At 39.8% G+C, this 22110-nt stretch overlaps 1 protein-coding gene across 7 annotated transcripts in view; it reads right to left on the reverse strand.

Annotated features, from left to right (window-relative positions):
* Window positions 1-896: 896 nt before the first annotated feature.
* The window catches only part of ZFAND6 (zinc finger AN1-type containing 6), a 34712-nt gene continuing 13498 nt past the window's right edge, over window positions 897-22110 (reverse strand). For 6 of the 7 annotated variants that reach the window (XM_048317627.1, XM_048317628.1, XM_048317629.1 and 3 more), the window contains 5 exons: window positions 10384-10553; window positions 9332-9443; window positions 7158-7258; window positions 2483-2596; window positions 897-1898 (listed from right to left, as the gene is read on the reverse strand). In XM_048317627.1, the coding sequence (XP_048173584.1) occupies window positions 1750-1898; window positions 2483-2596; window positions 7158-7258; window positions 9332-9443; window positions 10384-10534 (627 nt within the window). In that variant the 5' untranslated portion in view covers window positions 10535-10553 and the 3' untranslated portion in view covers window positions 897-1749. Of the gene's footprint in view, window positions 1899-1980; window positions 2032-2482; window positions 2597-7157; window positions 7259-9331; window positions 9444-10383; window positions 10554-22110 lie in introns of all 7 variants that reach the window. The other variant, XM_048317633.1, reaches the window with a different exon arrangement.

Genomic DNA, 22110 nt, shown 5'->3' on the forward strand with positions numbered 1-22110 from the left:
ATAAACTCCATGTGCTTCGTAGATTGTGGTTAGGCCATTTTTGCAAGCACAAGCTACTTCATTTATTACTGAGTCTTGCAGATTACTTTCTGTAACTACCACAGAAAGCTCCTTCTGCTGCACAGTTTACATCCTAAATGTAGTGCTTTATCTACTAATTGCCAGCCGTAGCTTTTAAAGAGCATTCCAAATTTTAAAGAATGGAGCCAGCTTTGATTAAAAATTTAATGTTTCAAATAAAGCTGTGCAATCACGTTTGTTTCACAAATGCAGCAGCAAGTCACCCAGTGAGACTTCAACTGCACATCAGGACCACCTGGAGAGGAGCTGGTGCTACTTTATTAGTGTACAGTTAGATCTGGTGACAAGCAGCACTGGCTGAAGTTTCCATGGCACTACATAAACCACCTTTAAGTGATGGAGATGACCAGGGCTGAGGCACAGACTTCAATCTCAGGACAGGCAGCCTTGAAGAAAGAAACTTACTGAGCACCCTCACAAGACAAGAACAATTCCTCCAACACTGCTGTCTGTCAGACAGTAGATCCCAAACCCACAGCACCATTTCCTAGAATCACACACATGGCTTCACAGCCTACTCACGGCCACATCTGTTTTACCTTTAGGTCTGGCCCAACTGAAGTACATTGTCACAATGTCACAAATGCCCCAAACTCCTGCACAGGAAGCACGGAGAGCTCCCTGGGCAGAATCAACAGACAAGGTGTGGAAACTGCAGTGTCTCTGGTAGTTACAGGTGAAGAGACTTTAAAAAAACACCAGAATTTAGCTGGCATTGGGATACACATGGTCACTGTGAATAAATACACTTTAAGTAAAGGAACCACCAAGGGAAGGTCCCCATTAAGTAAAGCAAGAGAAATCCAACTTACATATTCCAGTGACAGCCACAGGGGCTCGGATTTTTTTAAGTTTTATTTAATCAAAGTTAAGACGTGGATAAACATAAATACAGCACAGGTATTTCAGATCATTCTTCATATTTGTGTACAGACAAAACTGATGGATGTAATCCCAATGAAAACTGCAGTCAATGAAGTGCATACAGCCTTCCCCCCACACACACAAAAACAAACCCCAATTAAAAAACCAAAAAAACAACAAAAAAACCCACACAATCTCAGCACACACTCTCATTACAAATGATTCATACATAAATAGGTAGAGGGTGCAAACAAGCTAATATGCGAACATGTATAACCTCTCGTTAATGGGAAAAAAAAACCAGAAGCAGCCATAATGATTAAAATACATTCAGTTACTGATAACTAGTTGTGCCATACAAGGCATTATCAAAAAAAAAAAAAAAAAAAGGAAATTGTGCTGCAGAGAAAAGCTATATACAACAAGAAAATAAACTGCAAAGTTAATGCATGCATGTTTTATCCTGGAAAAGCACAGCCCTCCAATATTTTCTCCACGTTTGTTATAAAAGCCCTCTGCACTCAACTAAAATTAAAATGATCTTAAAGGATAATACTTGTAAAGTTTACTTAAGTCTTCAGCCACAGAAAACTGCAATGAAAATAATGTTCAGAGTCATTTTCAAAACAAAAAAAAAAAAAAAAAAAACAAAACCAAAAAAATCTATTCATCTGATGACATGCATGATTAAAAGGTCTAGGCAAGATACACTGCTCTACGTTCCTGATGACTAAGGAAAAAAGCTCAAGTCAATTTAATCTGCAGATGGTCAGAAGATTTTTGTATTCCAGCAGAAGCAGCAGTTCAGATCTTCTGGATCTTTTCCCCAACAACTACAGGATTCTCTTTTCTGATTTTCTCAGCAGCATCAGCTTTGTAATTGTAAGAGCAACTGTGTACATCTGAGTAACGGTGCATTCCACAGTAAACGTTCCCACACCGACATTCGAACCCTGTGGACAGAAACAGCAGCTCAGATATTTCAACATTCTTATTTACATTGGTTTGCTTTAAATCCTGAATGTGTTCACTCACTAGCAGTAAATCTCAGTCACCAGTGTCAATCAATCAGCCAAAGAGCCTCTGCTGCAGAAAGCATAAGAATCACAAATACATTTTTAAGTGATTACAGCAAGATTTGACTTGACCATCCCTCTTTTTGCATGACACTCTAGCACAGAACATTCCTAGAAAACTCCTGCTCTTTTGCTAGTGTTTATGAGCCCTGAAGAACTCAGGCCCTTTCATTGGACCACTGCAAAGGTGGCTAGTGAATGGCAGCAAACTATCAACCAATTCCTCAGCTAAGGAGACTTCCAAAAGGAAGTATTTGGAATTATGAACTTCACTTTAAGACAGGAGGCTGAAAAACAAAATGATACAGGAATGACTAATCTAGTAAGATTCAGCTGAAAGCACCTTTGACTATTACTTCAAGTCAACATCAAATGACCATGCCCCATTTTCCCTTTAAGATAACATTTCAAAGGTCCAAAGCCTAAACAAGCATAAGGAAACTGAAATCAGTATTTCTTACCAGTAAGTCCAACCTTCTTCCTGCACATGAAACAACGATTCTTTTTCTGTTTTGGTTTGTCAAGCGACTTGTCCTGTTCTTCAGGTGCGGGCTCTGCATTCTCTGACACTGAAGCTGACATTAAAAAAGTTAGTAAGAACAGTGGAGAAAAAAAAAGTCTGTCTCTTCCCTTTTAAGTCCTACAACAATCTAAAGCCCATGTTGTACATTTGGCCATTTTGCTGCAGCTTCCATGTCTGAAGTGTATTGGTGTCTCTGCAGTGACTGAACTCTCTCCTTCTAGACCTTCAATGTAATTTAAGGAAAGAACTCACCAAATGCTTGAAAATACCATAAAAAAACCAAAGTAATAAACATTAGGTTTAACAGTAAGATTCAGCACTGTCAGATTCAGGAAGAAAATCCAGCAGCCAAGTGCTTCCCCACAGTGTTACTCGCCAAGTTCCCAAAATCAGCTTGTAAGAAGCACTCTGTGTAACAGCATCAGCTGAGCCAAACACCCTCTTTCAGATCCTGAATCAACATTATTTTTGCTGAAGGCTGCAACACGGAGGCCACACAAAACACAGTATTTCAGAACAATCTCAGCTATTGTGACACTGTTGCTCTTGCACACCTGGAAAAAGCCTACACAGAACACAGTCACTACCTGGGGTGAGAAACATCAGCTCAAGAGACCCAGACTTACAGGTTGGAACTACATTGTCCTGGAGCCCAGAAGGAAGCAGGTAAAGACCTAATTTTAAAGACATTTCTCCTAAGGCAACTTTCAACCTACTTCAGTGTTCTCTCACATCTAAAAGAAACAGGTTACAGGTTGTGTGGGAGAGTACAAACAAGTAATGATAGTATTTGCCCGACTCAGGTAAAAATAGAAGTTGGCTGGTTTCCTCAAGTATTTCCACATTCCTTACATTACAAAACAGAAATAGAAACAAAAAAACCCCAACTTCATTTCAAGAAGGGCAAAGAGCCAACCTCTGCCTACCAGACATAGCTACACCACAGCAGGACAAGCCTCCAGGGAGTAAGATACACAGAAGCTGGGAGTATCTGCAGCAAAGAACAAAAGCAAGCTCCAGCTGGGAGGAGTGTGGATGGAAGCAGAGCTAGAACCAGTGCTGTAAGGAAGAGAATACAACAGCAAGCTCAGACATTTGTCAGGGAAAAAGCTGCAGGCATCTCTGTGCAGCTGGACTTTTGTTTGTCAGAGACTGTCAGATGCAGTTCTGTGCTAGTTCTACGCCAGTTGACAGCTCTTCTGCATGACAAATCCAGTGGGGTTTTTCATGCGCTGCTATTCTGATCTTTTTTTTTTTTAAAAGGAAAGGGCACTCACCACTTTTGCTATGTATCAAAACATTGTACTAAGCAACATCAATGGATAGCAAGATACCTGATAACCAGCAAAGACTTTGCCTGAGGGGACAGTATATTCCACAGGCTAATCTAGCAAAGATACTATTATACACAGTCTATTAAGTCCTTCTAAGTCACCACCTGTGTTACAAGCAGAGCTTCTCTTTGTCCTGAAATGTATAAAAATTCATAGTTTGCAAAAAAAAAAAAAAAAAAGGAGGTTCAATGGCTTTAAATGGCTGTTACAGGGCACATTTCTGACTGGGGATAGCATCAGAAGGATTGCAAGATAAGAACCATAATCAGCAAGGACTAAAAGAGGTGAGACAAATACCAGAAGGGGTAAGACTTACTCAAATGAACTTCTGCAGTTTTATACAAAACAGACATTGCAGTCTTAATTCATTAAGACATCGTCATGCCATGAGCTAACATTCTCCAGTCTGCATTTCCTGTTGTAGCAAAATCCAGTTACCTCAATGTAAGTTTCACTGAGAGCCTCTGTAACTATTAGCTAAATTTAGGAAAAACTGGCACTCTTCCCTGCATAACAAGGCTCTCAAACACCCTTACATTTTCTTTGTGCGTATGGCTCTCACATTAAAAAAAGTTTAAAAATACTTAAGCGCTGCTGCTCAGTGTAGAACTGAGTGGGAAGATTCTTCTACTGCACCACAAGTCACTCTGTATCTACTGTAGTAACCATAAATTTTAGGTCTCAATTTGCTTTTGAATAGAAGCCAGAGATTTGAACCAAAATCCTCTATGAAAATCACAAATATCCCAACCATGAGTTTCATTTTACGTCATCTTTAATGGTATGTTCATGGTATTTAAGAACACTAAAGTTAAAAAAAATTCTATTAGTCCCTATCTTAGGGCATCTGGGCTTTTTGCAGTGTTCCACAAGCACCATCATACAAACACTAGCTCTGAAGTCTAGACTTATTAACATATTCTAGAGTTTTCCTCTATTTCTTCTGCAATGCATAAGTCCAACAAAGACAACTCTGAACTGCTCTTTGGGAACTTTATCCCTTTGTAGTTTTAGCTTGACTGCAAACAGCAAGGACTGTTGCACACAGCTCAAGTCCCATTTATCTGTCTGCTTTAGAAAAGTAATAACAGTAATCTAAGAAAGATTAATTATTCACCCAGTCTTTCGTTCAATGTTGTTGCAGCCTGGTAATTTTTGTTACATGGCAAGTTAAGGAGACCTCAGCTGAACACAATACATTAAGTTACACCAGCAGCATAGAACAATTCTCCTCAGAAGAGACATTCCCAACAAGGCAAGATTTTATCTAAATAAATACTGACATTACTTCTCCTTTTGTTCCCCTACATCAACAGAAATACTATGAGACACACTTCACTCTGGGATCAACTAGCACATTGCTGGGACTTTATCTTTTTCTAAATGTTAAAAACTTAGGCAGTACTAAAAAAAACCACTTGGATTCACGTGTTTGTATTACATTCTTGTCAGCAACCTAAAATTCAAATTCCAAAAAAAGGAGAAACTTTAGGATGCACAACTGTTAGAGCAATTCAATTAAATTCTCTCAGCATCCATTCTAAGCTGCTTTCCTTCCAAACTTATATTTTCAAATCAAAATGCTTTAAAACTGGAAACACTACATTTCCTATGATTTTCAGTTACAGGGCAACACAGAAGGAACTCTTAAGGAAATAAGGCTGACCCTGCCAGAGAGTTATAAATAGGGATGGTAATTTAGAACTGCAACTATATGCTGGTGATGTTCTTAGTTTAGAAACGAGGGTACAAAGAAAAGGACAGAGGACACAGCTGAGTAATCTAAACACCTGATATAGGTTGATCCTTGAAAAACATACTGTAAAATGCAGATACGTCCCTAAATTCAAAGCTTCTGGTTGAGAAACCTCTTTTCTTCTCGTAAGGAGAATGAGCTTGAGAGGTAGAGAATCAGAAGGAGCACAGATTTACCCAAATGGTTAAGGAGAAAGACATGCCTCTGAAAACCTGCTGGAAAAAGTCTTCTCACAGGCCCAAGTCACTTCACAGTGTAAGGGTCAATAAAGTAAAGTATTCCCTCTGCCTCCCAGCGAAAAGCCCGTAGAGGCACTGTCAAAACTGAGACAAGAGCTCTCAGCTCCAGAACACAAACTTCCTAACAGGCATTAGAGCGTATCTCTAGAACATATATTTTCAAGAGTAAACATGTTTCTAATAATTAACACCTCAAAGGTTAGTAAAAATGGTAAAAAAAATAGAATTAAAATCTTCTCACAAGTTTATGTGACTAAGGAGATGGCCTTACTTGGCACAGTAGCTGAATAATGACTCTTGTATTCCACCCTACAAAAAGGGATGGGTCAGGTTTAGAAAAGTATCTGAGAAGTGTAACTTTGATACCAGAGGTACAGTAGAAGAACAAATATTTAGAATGTTTAAGTGGAATTACATGTTGTATCTGTGAAAAACCTAAACTTCTGTGTTTAGACAAAAAAATAATCCTCCCCACTAAAGCCTAAACTGTCTCAGTAGAAGGCAGAATATTTACTGTCTTACCTTTAAATACCTTTCATAATGTCTACAGGTTACCAGTCTGAGCACATTTTGTACACTATCTGGCATTTCTGCATTTCCTAAAAAATATTACTAATTTTTTTTTTAGTCTTAAGCTCTTAAAGTCTGCATTTAGAAAGAAAAAAGGGAAAAAGAAACTTTATTTGTACCAGCAAGAAGAATTTTAGGCCAATATAGTTAAAATAACCTACTCAGCCATTTTCCTTCAAGTAAACATAACCTGTGGTTTGTTAATTTTATACTTGATAAAGTGAATTTCAGTAGTTCAAAATATTACACCACTACAGTTCCTAAGTAAAAGGTTCTTTTATAGGTATTTCCTGTTCATAAAAAATACTCACCCTGTCTTGCAATGGCTGTGTCAAACACCCTCTATCACAAATATGCTCATAAGCTTCTGGTATGTGCTGTAAATGGTTACTCTGAGAAGTAACAGATACTCAAAACTCTACTTACATGTAATAGCCATGGCATACAACAGGATGTCCATTTATAATGTGCATTTCCAACACCAACTAACACACTTGTTTATGGCAGACACTGACCAATCACCAATTACACATAAACATAAGGTTTCAGCTTGACTTGCCGTTCAAGAAAAGAAACTTTATCCTTATTTTGCCTTCTGACTTCACACAATATTTGGGTTTGAGAATCAGCCATCTCAAACAGGAGTGTATTAAGAACAGTCAAAGTTTAAAAAACATTATTCATAAATTCTGCCTCTGAAAACTAGGCACCAACCTTGCAACTCTTCTGTCTCAGGTACTGTTTTGTCCACGGCCGTACTATCCGGTTGGGATGATGCTACGGATTCTCTTAAAAGTGACTGACTTGACACAGGGCTGAGGGGCAAAAGAAGAAAGTTACAATTTTTATGATGCATTTCCATGTTCTTTTCCTGTAAGAGATACATTAGGGTACCTCCTGATGAAGTATCCCAGAACTTTTCACTCTGAAGCTGTTTCTGTAGCCACTTAGAACTGCCACAATCTGAACTGACACAAAAGGTAAACATTTTTTTAAATTCATATTGAATGCAATAAAACAGTTCTACTACAAAAAAGGAAGAACATTTTGGGTGGTTTGGCATACCATCATTCCACACAGAAGCAACAATGCAACATTCAATATGCAAGGATCTTTATAACATAAGTCAGCAAGATAATTGTAGAGGAGCTACTTTCAGTGTTCTGGTGATACGAACAAGAAAATTGCAGCATGTCAATGTTTCCAGTAATAAAAAGCTGCAGCAGCTGCACACAGAACCCCTTGGATTTTCACAGTGTAAAGTGGTGCAGGCAAAACTTCCCAATCCTTTGGCCATACTGCTAAATCACAGCATGGCTGAACACTCACCAATGAACACCCCGAGCAGCTGAGAGAGAGCAATTCAACACTAGCAGTCACTCCCAGACAAGCTGCTCATCCAGCAGCTCTCCTATGGAACAAGACAGAGCTCAAGCCCCAAGCAAGAGGTAGCACTATCTCATTTGCATTATTTTTTTTCTTCCTTTTCACTGAGTGAATTCACTCTGAAGGCAAAGCCCAGCAGCCCATGAACCAGCACTCCATGGCACAACCAGAGCACTGGAGTCACAATTTTAATTGTCAAGAACTGCATGCAGGTCTCGAGCTGCCTGTCTGGCCACCTGCAAAAGGACACTGTCAATTTAATAGATCTGTCCTTAGAGCATCGTAATTCTGAGGTATTTCCAGAGACTGAAGTTGAATTCCTGCTTTTTTATTTTGGAAAAAAACCCCAAGCAAGTGACACTGATTTTTCTGAAGTGCAAGTCCAAGAGGACTCACTTCTCCTGCAGCCAGTAATCAAGCCAGTGATCAGTGAGGTACTTCTGCTCTTTCATGACTTTACTGAAGTTGTGAGAGAACAAAGGCAAGGCACTGTAATTGGTTCACATCTGTGCATTGACCTGGATGAACTTTTTTTTTTACACATACCAGAAGAGTTGTTTCAGGGTAAGATATGTATTTTCTAGCCCAACTAGAAACCTCAGAATGGAAAGACTAAATATAGCATCAAGCATGGCACCTAGCTCTCAGTTCATATGCAGGATCCAAGCATGAGATAACACCTCCCATAAAAAGATAGAGAGCAGAAAACAGTCTGAGCAGAATCAGTCAGCAGTAACTGATGAAATCGCCCTCAGCCTGTGTTTTGCTACATTCATTTTTGTAAAGAAAAGTTGAAATGAGTATTACTACAAGTTAGCTTCCATGGTATGTAACACACTAACACTTTTCACTCAAAAAATTTCCAAAGCACTTAAGTTGCTGTTGGTTGTGTCATTCTAAACTGAAATGAAGCACTAAATATAAACAAATATTTAGCTTTTACAAATGGAGAACACTTAGTAAGTCTGAGTGATTTACAAGAGGACATTATGTATCCTTGAATAATCCTGATGGAAATTACTTGCTTAATAAGAGATCAGTTCAGTAGCACAACTTGTACCAAGACTTGTATCTTTCCCCTGTTCTAGTACTCTCCACTCTTTGTGGAGCAACTGGCTTGTTAACACATTATCATACATTTATTTATGAGAGCTCTAGTAAACAGCTCTCTGCCATTTTACAAAATCCTCAAATTTCTAAGATGAAAAGAGTTCTCCTTTGGTAAATGTACAACTACAAGCTGTGGAATCAGAAGAGCAGCCAGACAAATCTCTGTAGAACAGAAGCTGGCAACTTCTATTTGAGGCTAAATTCTAAAGACAAATTTCCATTTGAATGCCAGATGAAGCCCTGACATCCCATGCTTTAAAGTCAGCACTGAAATCTTACACCTTTTCCTAATCCTGGTTCCAGCATTTAATTATGCAGGATCAGTACACTTCATTTAATCATTTTGACACAGATTTTTCTGTAAAGACACAGAGCACACCGAAGTGTCTTACCTTGGCTGCATAGATGGAGTCGATGTAGAATCTAAAGTGGACTGAGTTTCCTGGGCACTGCCCTCTGTGCACTGGACCGGTAAGGACTCGGTGATACTACTGACAGAGGCTGCTGCAAGACACACACCCATGGAAAATGTGTTATGCTACTTCCTGGGACTACAACAGTTACACACCGAAATCACTCTTCAACCCCTGCGACACCAGTCAAGAAAGTAATTGGATCTCTGCCTACACCATAATGAAATGTAATTTAAAAAAAAAACCCACACATTATGTTTGGCCATATTTTGATCTCATTCCAGCCCCAGGCCCCCAGAACTTACACTGCAGAAACTTTTGAAGCTGGAGTTTTAAAATAGTTATTATTTTTGCTAATTAAAGCATCTGCAAGCAGCTTTCTCAGCATAAACTGCAGTATTCTGACATGAGAAGTTGGTGTTTTGTTTAAAAAACCAAGATGGATCTGTGAGAACACCAGTGTAACATCCTAATGCCAACTCCAGATGCATTTTGAAGGTGTAGAACCCAGAACCTCAGATTTCAATAGAAGCTATTGCTTCAGTTTAAAAGGTCAGGTTGTAGGAAAGGCGACAGTACACGGGGCACTGGGCCAAAAAGAACAGAAAGTATATGAAGTTAAGGAGAAACTATCAAGTGTTTACAGGTTAATCCTTCAGCATGAGGCTGCAGAGACAAAATACCTGTACTTTTAAATGCTTTTCACAAACATTCCCCAAGATCAATCCTATCTCTACACTCAGTAATTCCAGGAAAAATATGTTGGCATAGTGTTTTTCTGCATTTTTCCATCTTCAAATCAGAAACACTCGAATACAAAAGGTATTAGTGAGAGTCTACTTCTGAGCAGATTAGTGGCAGCACAGTTACATTATGAGCATTCCATCCAAGCTCATTCTGCACGGTAAAATGCTGGAATGAAATGGTTTGCACTAATGCTCCAACAATCAGTATTTGGACATGGCCATGAAGCTGCTGCCTGCTGCGTCAGGTTGAGCTGTTCACACACGTGTACAGACGGTGTTACTTACCAGGAGGGCTAATTCTACCATTACTGTTCTGCCTTTGAAGGTGCTCTTTGTAGCACACTGAACACATGCCATTTGTGCGAGGATTCCCGTAAAATCCGCAGCCAGTGGAACAAAGCATAGGCACTTGGCTACGGTTAGTTTCTTGAGCCATTTTCCCTTCTTCTATAAACCTGAAATTGATACAGACAACCCAGTATTTAGAGGCCTGAGAAAACCCTTCTTTTACAGCTGACATTTGAAAATCTGGAATTTCCTATAGCTCAGCAAAAAGACCTTCCAGAAAAAATGCCTTGTGGGTAACTTGGTGCCCTTTCCCAAAAAGTCTAAAAAGTCTGCCCAATAACGCAAGTACAGTCATATGTAGGCTTTGCATTACCCACCCTCAGCCCCACCAACTTATTTTTGATATACACCCCGCAAAGAAAAGTAATTTTAGCAAATATTGGAACTATTACTGCTTCTAGCAGTCAGGTAAGGGGAAGAGGGGAGAGGGACACTTATGCTGAAACCTGAACACCTGACACTGTGCATGAGAACTGTAAAATAAAAGACAAGCATAGTAATACAGACTTACTTCCTGCATAGTAATTATAACTAACAACAGTCACATGAATTCACATGTCACTGTGTCACTAGTGAAAGACAACGTAACTGCTTACCACAAACCCTGTATTATGATTTTTCACACACTGAGAAAATCACCCTTTCAGTCAAAAAATATTAGACCAGGTACACATAACCATTTATTTATAAATTATGTGTGAAAATATAACAAAAATGAGAAGTAGAAGATACATGAGTCGCCTCATTATTTAACATCCTTAAATTTGGTTTTCATTAAAATTGCATAATTTATTTTTTTCCCGTGGCTTGTATTAAAGTAAGTTTACAGATATTTGCAAGATATTACAAGAAGATTACAACAAATTACCATTTCCATCAGTGTTCTGAGGTTCCTAACTATTATCAAGTGGTCTAACTTGCAAATCATTTCTGTCACGCCACTGCATGAGATAAAATCAGTTTCCATTTTTCCCACATCCATAAATATACAACTGCCCTTTTTTTACCAATTTTGAAAGAAAAAACAGCTTCTCGTTAAGAAACTAGGTATATCAAGGTATCAATTATTTAACTCAAGATCAACTTAGGTCTACCATTTCCTGATTAAAAAGTAAGCTGAAGCATAGGTAATTTTAATTCTTGCAAGTCAAGCCAAAGATAACCAATATTACTGAAAAGAAAAAAGAAAAAAAAAAAAAATAAATCAATCTTGCAAGTAACATCAGTATACATTTCAAACAGAAAAAAAAACAGAGGGAAAAGGCTTTCAAGATAGTTGAATACTTCACCAAGTGCCACGTTATAAAACTAGATAAAACCACAGTAAGAAGTACCACAGTAAAAAAGACTTCCTTTTACATAAGAGGTATTTGAAGCCAAACACAAACAACTTTCCCATTATTTTGTTTCCAGAGAAATCTCATCTCCTCTCACACCCACATCCACCCCATTTTGTTTTTATTTCCCCAAAACATATGAAATTGATATCAAGAGCAAACCTCTGGGTTGCAAAGCCAACAGCAACATAGAAACAAGTCACGTCTTCTGCTCACAGCAATAAGGTAACTCTATGGATGAGGAAGTATTCAAGATTTAAGACAAGGAAGATGTACAGGCAGGAAGACAACCAAAATCTGATAGCATCTTTTTCAGCTTCAACCTGCAATTAAGCTTATTTCAGCTGTTGACTGCACTCCCCCACCCCGACAGAGAAGCACTTGCTTTTGACATACAAAGCCCCCATTGACCTCACATGACAGCTAAATTTGATTTTTGCTGAAGTACTGTACTTGTAGTTGAAAGAACGCTTTCATTCCTGCCTTTCTCCAGACAGTCTTTCAGAATGAAACTGCAAGTAGTGCATGTGGAATTTAATTCTTATGTTGGGCCCAACATTCAGAGAAGCCATTTCAGGGGAGAGCAAATGAACACAAGTTTTCTGTGCTTTGGTAACCAGAACCAATTTAAAGCTGAAACCTTATGCATGTCACTCTTGGGATAGAATGTTTAAGATTGAAAGACTAATGAAAAACACTTTTGACTGAGTATTTCAAGAGCTAATAGAGATTCAATGTCAAAATACAAGTATTAATCCTTTTAATTTTAGGCAGCAGCATATTAAAGAACCCTATGCTAACTTTCAGAAGGCACCGTGATTGCCCTTCTGTTCAATATTAGCTTCAAGCAGCACACAGGAACTCGGTTAACAGCACCAGCCACTGCTAATATTCCCCTACAGAACGTTGCTGAAGGGACCAGGTGCTAATGCAAACACAGAATAACAATCTCTAACATGGATGTAAAAAAAGACGTTTGGGTCCAATTCAATAAACAAACTGTGAAAGGTGCCCAAAGATGCCCAGACGAAAAACAAGAAAAGCTGGCCTCAGTTCCAGCTAAGCCAGTTCCCAAGCTCATTAACCAGTGGATCCTGTCACCAGTCAAAGCACAAGCCACTGGCATGAGGCTCCAGAACGCTTCAATCTCCAAGGGGAAGTGCCAGGGATTCTTCTGAAGAGTTTTAATAAGGGCCACAGGAAGTGGAAGATCTTTCATTGGTTTCTAATATTTGAGAAATACAGTGAATAAGAGATAGGATCAAACTGATGCAATGTTATGAAGTCAAATGAGAACGTGCACCCAGACAACAAGTTCGAAGAGGGCAGTTGGCTATAATCCCCCTCACCCACACTATTAGTGCTGTGAACTACCAAAAAAACCCACCAGGAAAAAAGGACCATCACCAACACAAAGTTTTCTGACAGTTCAGTGAGCTCAATCAGCTCACATGCAAAAACCCAAGTAGAAAGTCCAACACAAAGGAGAGCCTCTGGAACTGATGTGAGGGAGGACATGTGACCAGGAGGGAACACATATTTTAGCCACCTGTAAGCTGCTGGAATGGCTGAACTCATCTATTTGAACCCTAAAGCCACAAAATGCCAAACCAGTATAATAAGCTCTCCCATCCTTAGCCCTCCCTTTCAGTGCTCACATGCACCAAAATGAAACAAGGAAGTGATCAAACTTTAAAAAAAAAATCAACCACTTTACCTTGTGCCAATTAGTTTCAACACAGGTTGGTTTCTGAGCTCATTTGTCACGGGTGTGCTGTTTGGGCAGGAGACAGGGTCTAGCTAAAGACAAGCGTGGAAATGCCTGTTTCAGCAGAAGAGCAGGCTTGAAAAATTAAGAGAACCACTAGCCAAAAACAGGCATTGAAAACAGAACGAAAGAGACCCAAGTACTGGCAGTTCCTGCCAGTGCCACTGCACTTGAGCCATGGCTCTCCTGCACACATGCACTCCCGCAGGAGGGCCAGGGCCGGATGACAGCACTGCCGCAGGGACTGCTCCTCCTCCCGCCTGGGCAGCGGGCAAACAGCGTGAGCAGAGCAGCCGGACTCTGCCCCATCGCAGCAAACATCAACAGAGAGAGATCATGGAACAGATGTTTTTGGGGGAGGGAAGGACCTCCCATCAGCCCAGTTCTTGGCTCAGCTTCAGATGATTTTTGTTTCAAAACTGTCTGTAATTCTTCACCCAGGAAGACCCGCAGTATCACCGAGCCCAAACATCCAATAAAGCATTAAAGGCGGGCAGTCACTGCTGGAACAGTGCTGTGAGAGGGGCGAGCCTGCTCCCACAGCTCCAGCCACTGCTGCCCCCCTGCTCCTGCCTCCAGGCACATCAGCTCAGCCATCTGATGGAAACAACACAAATATTTGTTCTAGTGCACTGGAGAGCTTGCTGATCTGATAGAAGATCAGCTCCAGAGAAATGACATACACTGCACAGGAAGTGACATGGCTAAAAATAGGACAACTTTTTAGGGGCAGCAAGCCCTTGCTGAGCATCAAGCCTACTGTAAAATAAATCCCAAGTGCATACACTACGCACATTTCAAAAATGGTCTCCTAAGCTTGGCTTCAGTATGACACTTGAAGCAGCTTCATAGATGAAGTGACAACAAGGTCTTGGGATCAGCATGACTACATGTATGTCCCCCTCAGTTCGAGGTGTCACAAAAAAAAACATGGACCTTGTCAAGCTCCTGGCTATGCCTCTGGGCTCTGCCTGTTCCCCCAGAGCTGTGCTTGCACAGCATTCACAGGGTAACGCTATGAATTCTGAAGGTTATTCTGAATGCAGATTTGATTTACCTTAAAGAAAAAACCCCTAAACAACAGAGCTCTTTACAGTATTTTAAGCACATTCCCTGCTTTGCTTTACAGTATAGTTGTATAACCAGTTGTACGAGCACTAATGAGAAGGAACAGACTTGAGGGAAGTGCAAGAGCCTTAAACAACTCCTCTCAGTGCAACCTCAAAACATCCACTTCGTTGAAGATTATGGAATAAACAGCTTCTTTTTGTATTAGCTAAAAATTGCTAAATTTCAGCTGAAATTACCTCTGTTTTCTAAAATATATTTATTGCCACCAGAAGCATGGCAGCACACAGCTCTGCAAGCTAAGTCCTCCTTTTCCTACAAATAAGGTGCTTAAAATCTACCTGTTCCTGTTACTCCTGCAATATGTAACTTCATGCATCTAATCGTGCCCTCTTACTGCTGCTACAGGTCCTACCTTTCCTCCCTCACCACAGCACATCCTCAGAGTATTCCTCTCTGTACCAAGGAAAAAAATATGCAAAGGACATTCCTACAAAATGTATAGAGGTGAAGCTGTAGAAACACAAGAGCAGTGCAAATCTTTTGGACATCAAGTTCTCTGGAGAAAGAGACACGTCTTCCAGTACTCTGTAAAGCAAGTAACAAAATACTTGTGGACATCCCTTCCCCACAGAGCGGGCACTGTCTTCCTCCCCACCCAGCTTTCTTCATTTCCTTTTACTTAAAATGTGTACATGCCACTAGTTTCAAATAACCAATACCCTAACTTTATAGGCTTCAAATGTTAATCAGTAAGATCACAGAGAGCAGCATTTAGCAGGATTAAACACACAAGGTTTAGCAATAATCTCTTTCACCCCCCCATTCTCGACAAGAAAAAAAAAAAAAAAATCCAGCACAGAAGCCAGCTCTCTCTTCATCTGTCTTCCCCAAAGAAAAAGGTCTCCTGCACACCAGTTATCATCATACTTCAAGTTGTGGCAAGGAAAACGAACAGATCCTTACATCCTGCAGTACAGTCTTGAGTTCTGCAAACACTTCTAAAATCTGTGACTGGTATGGGAAGGATCCCTCCCGAAAGCTAATGCTGAGACCACCCAAACAGCATTGTGCCTCAGCACCACAGCAGACGCCGTTTGAACCGTTCTGATGCCAGCTTTGAAACCGCTGCTCAAAGAGAAAGCAGAGCACTGAGTGTGAGCTACTCTTCACTGTCAAAATCAGCACACTGACAGTTTTACCTGACACTCACCTCAAATGATAAATCCAATTTTAACAAGTGATTAAAATATTCCCTCCTCTGTCATAATCACCTTTATAAGGAAGCAGTTCAGCACTGAGTGAAGTAGCACCAATACTAATGGTCATTTTCTCTTTGCGCTAATGAAGCGAGGAAGAAACTGCAGAAGTGGTAATGTGTGCTGCTTAAACATACAAAGCTTCATTCCAGGCACAAATAAAGCAAGACACAAAGTTGGGCACACAAAAATACACTTCACTTTAGAGCGCATACTGGCACAGATATCCAATACCACCTGTACCACCATATGAAAAGGCATGCTGGTACAAAAAGCAATAAATAGGAAATGCATTTCCCTACAGTCTTATCAAAACAAAGGGTGAATAAAGGCTCAAGAGCAGAGTTCTGCTCCATCTTGCTGCAGAAGCTCCCAAAGCACTGGCTGTGATCGAGGATACCGCTTCATAGTGGAATTTGCCGCTCAGATGTCCTGCTGGAAGCAGGACACTACTCAGGGTATAAAGCACTAGACTCACAAATTAATAGCAAGTTACAGAACAGTCCTGTTTTCTTTTACTCCATTGCTGTCTCCCAGAAAGCTCCAATTTACATTCACTGAGCAGTCATTTGTAGCTGCTTTAAGGCATTATCATGTCCCAGCAACTTGCTATGGAGCCAAGAAGAACTGGCAGATTTGAATAGGGGCCTCAGCCATTACAGCTCAGCTCAGCTTGCTGGTTGCAGTCAGACATGTCATTTCATCTTACAGCTCACCCTGGCTAAAGCACTGCAGCTGGTTCACATTTGCCAGCACAGCTACATGTGTAGCTACACTCTGACCCAGTTTCATCAGAATGCTTTGAGTTAAAAAAAGTGAATATGGTTAAGGACCAGCTATGCAAGCAGATCTGTAAGGGCAGCGACCTCTTTGTTCCTGTAGCAGCAGAACACACAGCTGCTGCATTTTTCAAAACATGGGAGTTCCAACTTCCTCAGCACCAAGAGAATCCATACATTTTAAACCTTTCCACTCATTCCACCGAGCCTCCGGTTTTCTTGCTGCTCACAACAAAGTTTTAAATTGTAATTTGAAGTAGAATTTATACAATGACTTCATAACAAAAACAAAATACTCAACACTAGTGACCAAAGACTCACATAAGATGTTCTCCTAACTCACTTGATAAGTCATTTAATATCTACTACATTCCTGTCTATTCCTGTTGAACAGCTTTTTATTTTTGATTCTTGCACAGACTTATTTTAGGCCAAAATCAAGTACTTATACTAGACACTCCTAGCAGAAACTTTACAAAAAGATGGAAAGAGTTACAGAAGTCTTTTCTTCACTTCAAATTTTTAGTAGTTAGTAAGTTTAAATCCTTCCATACAAAAATCAAAATATAAATAAAATTTGGACTCTTAAGAAAGCTGTATCTCAGATTTTAGTTGTCAGACTATGAAACAATCAGGCTAGTGGAAGAGACACACAGATGAGAGAAAGTGCCAACTAAGAAGTGGCAGATGGACAGAAAAGAGACAAAAGTTCAGGTCTTAGGAAGGGAAGGAATATTAGCAACTTTCGTAACTAATCTGAGCCAGAATATCATAAACCCAGGAACACCTGGCACAGACAAAGCCTCCAGTGTTAAAGTGTGTATGCTGCCAAGTACAGCTGACTGCTCTTGTACGCAAGGTTACACGAGGAACAAGAGAACATTTCACTACAACCTCTTCACTCTTACTAAGCAAGAACAAAGATGCACAGATTCTACACTGGTATCAAGGAGATCACTGATAATAAGGACTCAGCTTTCCATGCTTGTCTACATACACTATTAATAGATGTTACTTTGAAACTGTAATTACTACTTGTGACCACGCTTAACCTTTGCAAAGCACTGATTACTAGAGCCAAAGATTAACTTCTGTAAAAGAGGTGGTACTACAGACTCTCATTCACCTCATGCAAATGCATCTAATTGCTTGCAGAGACCACTTAAAGTCTACAAACAAAACCAAGAAGTATAAACATTTTTCATATTGAATTTCCAAACTTTCTAGTATACTCAACACACCAAACAAGGGGCCAATTCCACGAAGTTCACTGTTTTACTGAAAATTAATTCAAAAAAAATCCCAATAATTAACAAGCAATGTAAGAGGTACATTTTATTACCTAACAAGAGGAATCGTATTTTATTTATTTTGGATTTCAAAGAGGCAGAGTACAGGTAACAGGATTTTCATGGAAGTGCTGGAATTCCAGAAAGCTGCCACATAGAGCTACTAGTCTGATGATGGGTTTTTTTACAAGAATGACCACTGCTTTATGCTGGAGCATCTGCTAACTGCTGAGACACCTAAAAGATTAAGTGCAGCCTGTGTAAAAGACTGTATAAAGCCTTCAACACACCTATTTATCATGCATTTCAATTTGAGTCTAAACCAGCAAAATACAAGTCAAGATGGCAAAAGTTGTAGCTGTTTATACATTTAAGCCTGGACATTGGGACTTCCTAGTTCTAGGCTAACACTGCAGCACCACTAGAATTAGACCCCTACATATGACAGTATCCAAACTTCCTGAGATTCAAAGAAACATCATTTTTTCCTCTGACTTAGAAAACTTAAATACCTCTTATTTCCCAATAGCATAATACATTTGTAGGCAACCCAGTTCATTCAGCAAACTCCAGTCCAGAGCAGCACAGAAATGCTTTCAGAAGGAGCACCACCAGAATGTTCTAAGTTTCTGTCTCTTCAGTGATGACTATCAGAAAATCTAAGCTGACAAAGCTGCCTTTTTGGAGAAGTCAACCTGAAGGCAAGTGAAAACAACAAAACAAAACCCATCCACACCACGAAAGTCACTTCTTGGCTTCAAGAATAAAAACCAGCAAATAACCCTTGGAGCTGGACACGCTTGTTTACAGCAAGCCACTATAGGGACCTTCAATAAAGATAACTAGTTAAACATTAAAAGCACTGAGAACAACACATAACTATAGTTGTTCTGTACAAAGTAAAGACAATGTCTAATGAGTTATAGACAAAGAAAAGTGAACACAAGAAAAGGGTATCTCATGTGTTTCGGGAGGCTGGTTTTGATCTGGTATCCCTGGGAGAGGCATGGTGAGAGAAGTTCAAGAGGCATATCTGAGGAACACAGAGAGGACACTGGCCAGCCACCCCACTTGTGACACTGTCCTACCCAAAGCACTCCATGTCCATACACAAGCCAGAGAAGAGTGTTCTCCCCCACAAATATGAAGATGTACTTACGCAGTTTAGCCTCCCCAGATCACCCAAGATTTAAGGCAGACAGGCTGAGCAGGCCCATTTTTGGAAGATGGCTGTCTCTGAGACAAGACTGCCACAGAAACCTTGCATGAAGTTACACTTGTGACAGAATGTGCAGCTACTTTTAAAAGAGCACCCTTTTAGGGAATGCTTGCTCTGGCATCTCTGCTCAAGAGGAATAAAAATCAAACCATGTCAGTAATTGCTCATCAGCAGCTGGCTATGTCAGCTCACGTGGTTTCCATCATGTGTGGCTGAACTGGTGTCAAGCCGCACAAGTCACAGATATTGCTTGAGGAGCCCTTTTCTTTCCTCTGGAGTTTGTCCCATCTCACACCTGTATTTTGGCATTCAGGTCCTGCAGGAATCCTTGAGTTGCCCTTCCTATTTCTACACAACTCCATAAATGTAAGGTTTACTTGAAATCTGTCAGATTACAGAAATGCCTTCTTTCAAAACGCTCTAAAAAAGGTAAGAAAGCTCCTCTGAAACAGACCAGACAGGGCTGCATTCTGCTTTCTCTGGCATCAGATGTTGAAGCTGGCCATTTCAGAAATCAGAGGCTGTATAAAATCAGAATCAGGATATTCTAGAATTCTCTAAATTCCTTTAAAATACCAAGCCAAAAGGGATGCAGGAGAGCAACTCTATAAACTATCTTTGGTGCTGTATTTTAAAACAGGTTTGACTTTACACACTGATGAGAAATAATCTGTAAGAAGGATTCAAACACTTACAAGATTACTCTCATAATTATTGGAAGAATAGATACAGATTCAGTAATCGCTTCTTTTGAGCTTCAGTGAATAAGTAATCTTCTCTCAATACAGCATAAGTTTCACTTATTTTAAGCATATCAAACCCAGAAGAGATAAAAGCCGCTTTAACACGAGTTCCCAAAATAGACAGCTTCTTGTTAACAAAACACCTGTTGCTGAGAACTGACAGTAAGCACAAAACATATTATAATTTGTTTTTATAAACAGCACTATGTAGAATTTTAATTAGCTTATAATGCCACAGTTCTATGTGGGCCTAATGCTAAGGGAGCTCCTTCCCTAATATCGGGGCTCCTATGCGTTAATAAATAAAACTATCATCCACTTCTGGCTAGGGCATCTTCAATTCAGCTTAACTTCCAAAAACACTGTGATTATCATGCATGATGTGTAGTTCTATTTAGAATTAAGCACTATGTCTAATTTAAGTGTGCAAAATTATACAATACCCTTACTGTGGTTTGATGGAGAACTCAACCTAAAGCTAGAGCCTGACCAAAGAAAGAGGGTATGTAAGGACAAGTTTTGAGCAGAAGAGGTATAAGTACAACGTTCCCTTTGGCAAAGCTGCATTCCTCATCTCTTGCAATACACTTAAATTTAGTCAAGGGACTCAAAGGTATTACTTTGTTTTAACCCCAATGCTATTCTAGGGGGTTTTTTTGCTGCTTTTTTTATCCCTTAATTATTATTTCAATCACTGGGGAAGCCAGCTTACATGATCCCAAACAAATTACATGTAGTATGTAGATGTCTACATTCTAAAACTCACCACCCTGCACAAAGCATAGGAAAATATTACACAGGTGATCAGCAGCTGCCATGTTGGGACAACTGCTATTTATCCATCACTTTACTATACTGTCAAGTTTCACTGAAGATATGAACAGACCAACTGGTCCCACTCTGAAGGTTTGCATCTTTCCTTAGCTTCCTCTCAGCTATCCCTTTACACTGCCTGAAACAATGGAGAGTGTAAACATCCAACTTCAACCTATACATGTCCATTCAGTATCTATTTACATGCAACTAATGCAAAGGTTTCGTGATACAGGTAATTTGGGCTTTAGATACCTCGGTCACAGCGTTGCTGGGACAGAACTGATCTACCCCCCGAAGACTTCATTCTTCAAAAGCTTGGACTGGCTCTCATATCTGGTTTATGGTGCAGCTCTGTGCCAGAAGAGTCAAAAGTAACAGCACACTGCAGGAGGAAGGTGAACCTACCAGGTCAGTAACAGAACTGAAATTTAAGGCATAGCCTCACTTAGAGCTTAAGCCAAGGAAAAATGCACACATCACCAGGAGGTCAAAGTGAGAATTAGTAAGACTATCCAAGCACTAAGTTAATAGATAAGGGGCGAGGAAATTATCAGAAATTTGCAATGAGACACTCTCCCTTCTGAAGGTTTCCAAAAGTACACCACCTACTCAGATGGAGAGGTCACTGCTTAAGAAAAGCTTAAAAAAATACTGGAAGTAACTTGATTGAGGACAACTGGCATTTCTTCCCCCACTGCCATCATGGAACAAAAAATAGTTTTTTACACTTCTTCCCTAAGCCCATACAGAACAGACTGTACGTATTTCAGTTTCTCATCTGAGGAGAAAGCCAGAGCTGACAGCTTTCAAGTAAGAGTCTGCATTGCAAACATTGTGCTTTAATCACTAGGGCATCCTTTTTACCTACAAATACTCCAGTTACAACTCTGTGAACTGCCCTCCTGATAACCAAGTCTGTTATTCATTCTGTTTCCAAACAAGATTCCCCTATGCGAGCACACATTTGTAGTACAATGTCTCCCCCACACACTGTCCAGAACAGTTAGATCAGCAAGTTAAGAACACAATCACCTAAAAATAGCATGGCTGGATGCCACTGTCTCCCCACTTATTACTATGCTACCTTTGTACAGAGTTTTTGTCTACAATTCTACATGGAAAAATAAAGCCATAAATGGCTTTACAAGAGGGACTTGTAACCAAAAAGACCAAGCTGTTAAGTAGGGCCATGGGATTTCCCCTTTTTCCTCAAGCCACATAAACAGAAATTTACATTTTTAGAAGCATTTTGAACAATAACTCCTGAAGTAGATCAAATTTCTATTTTTATTCTCTTGCCATAGCGATTGTATTCTGCCAGAGAACAGATTGACACATGACAAAGTAACAGCACTTTCTAGAGAAAGAAAAGTTCATGATATAAAG

The sequence above is a fragment of the Corvus hawaiiensis genome, chromosome 13 (assembly GCF_020740725.1).
Source record: "Corvus hawaiiensis isolate bCorHaw1 chromosome 13, bCorHaw1.pri.cur, whole genome shotgun sequence".
Classification (NCBI taxonomy): domain Eukaryota; kingdom Metazoa; phylum Chordata; class Aves; order Passeriformes; family Corvidae; genus Corvus; species Corvus hawaiiensis.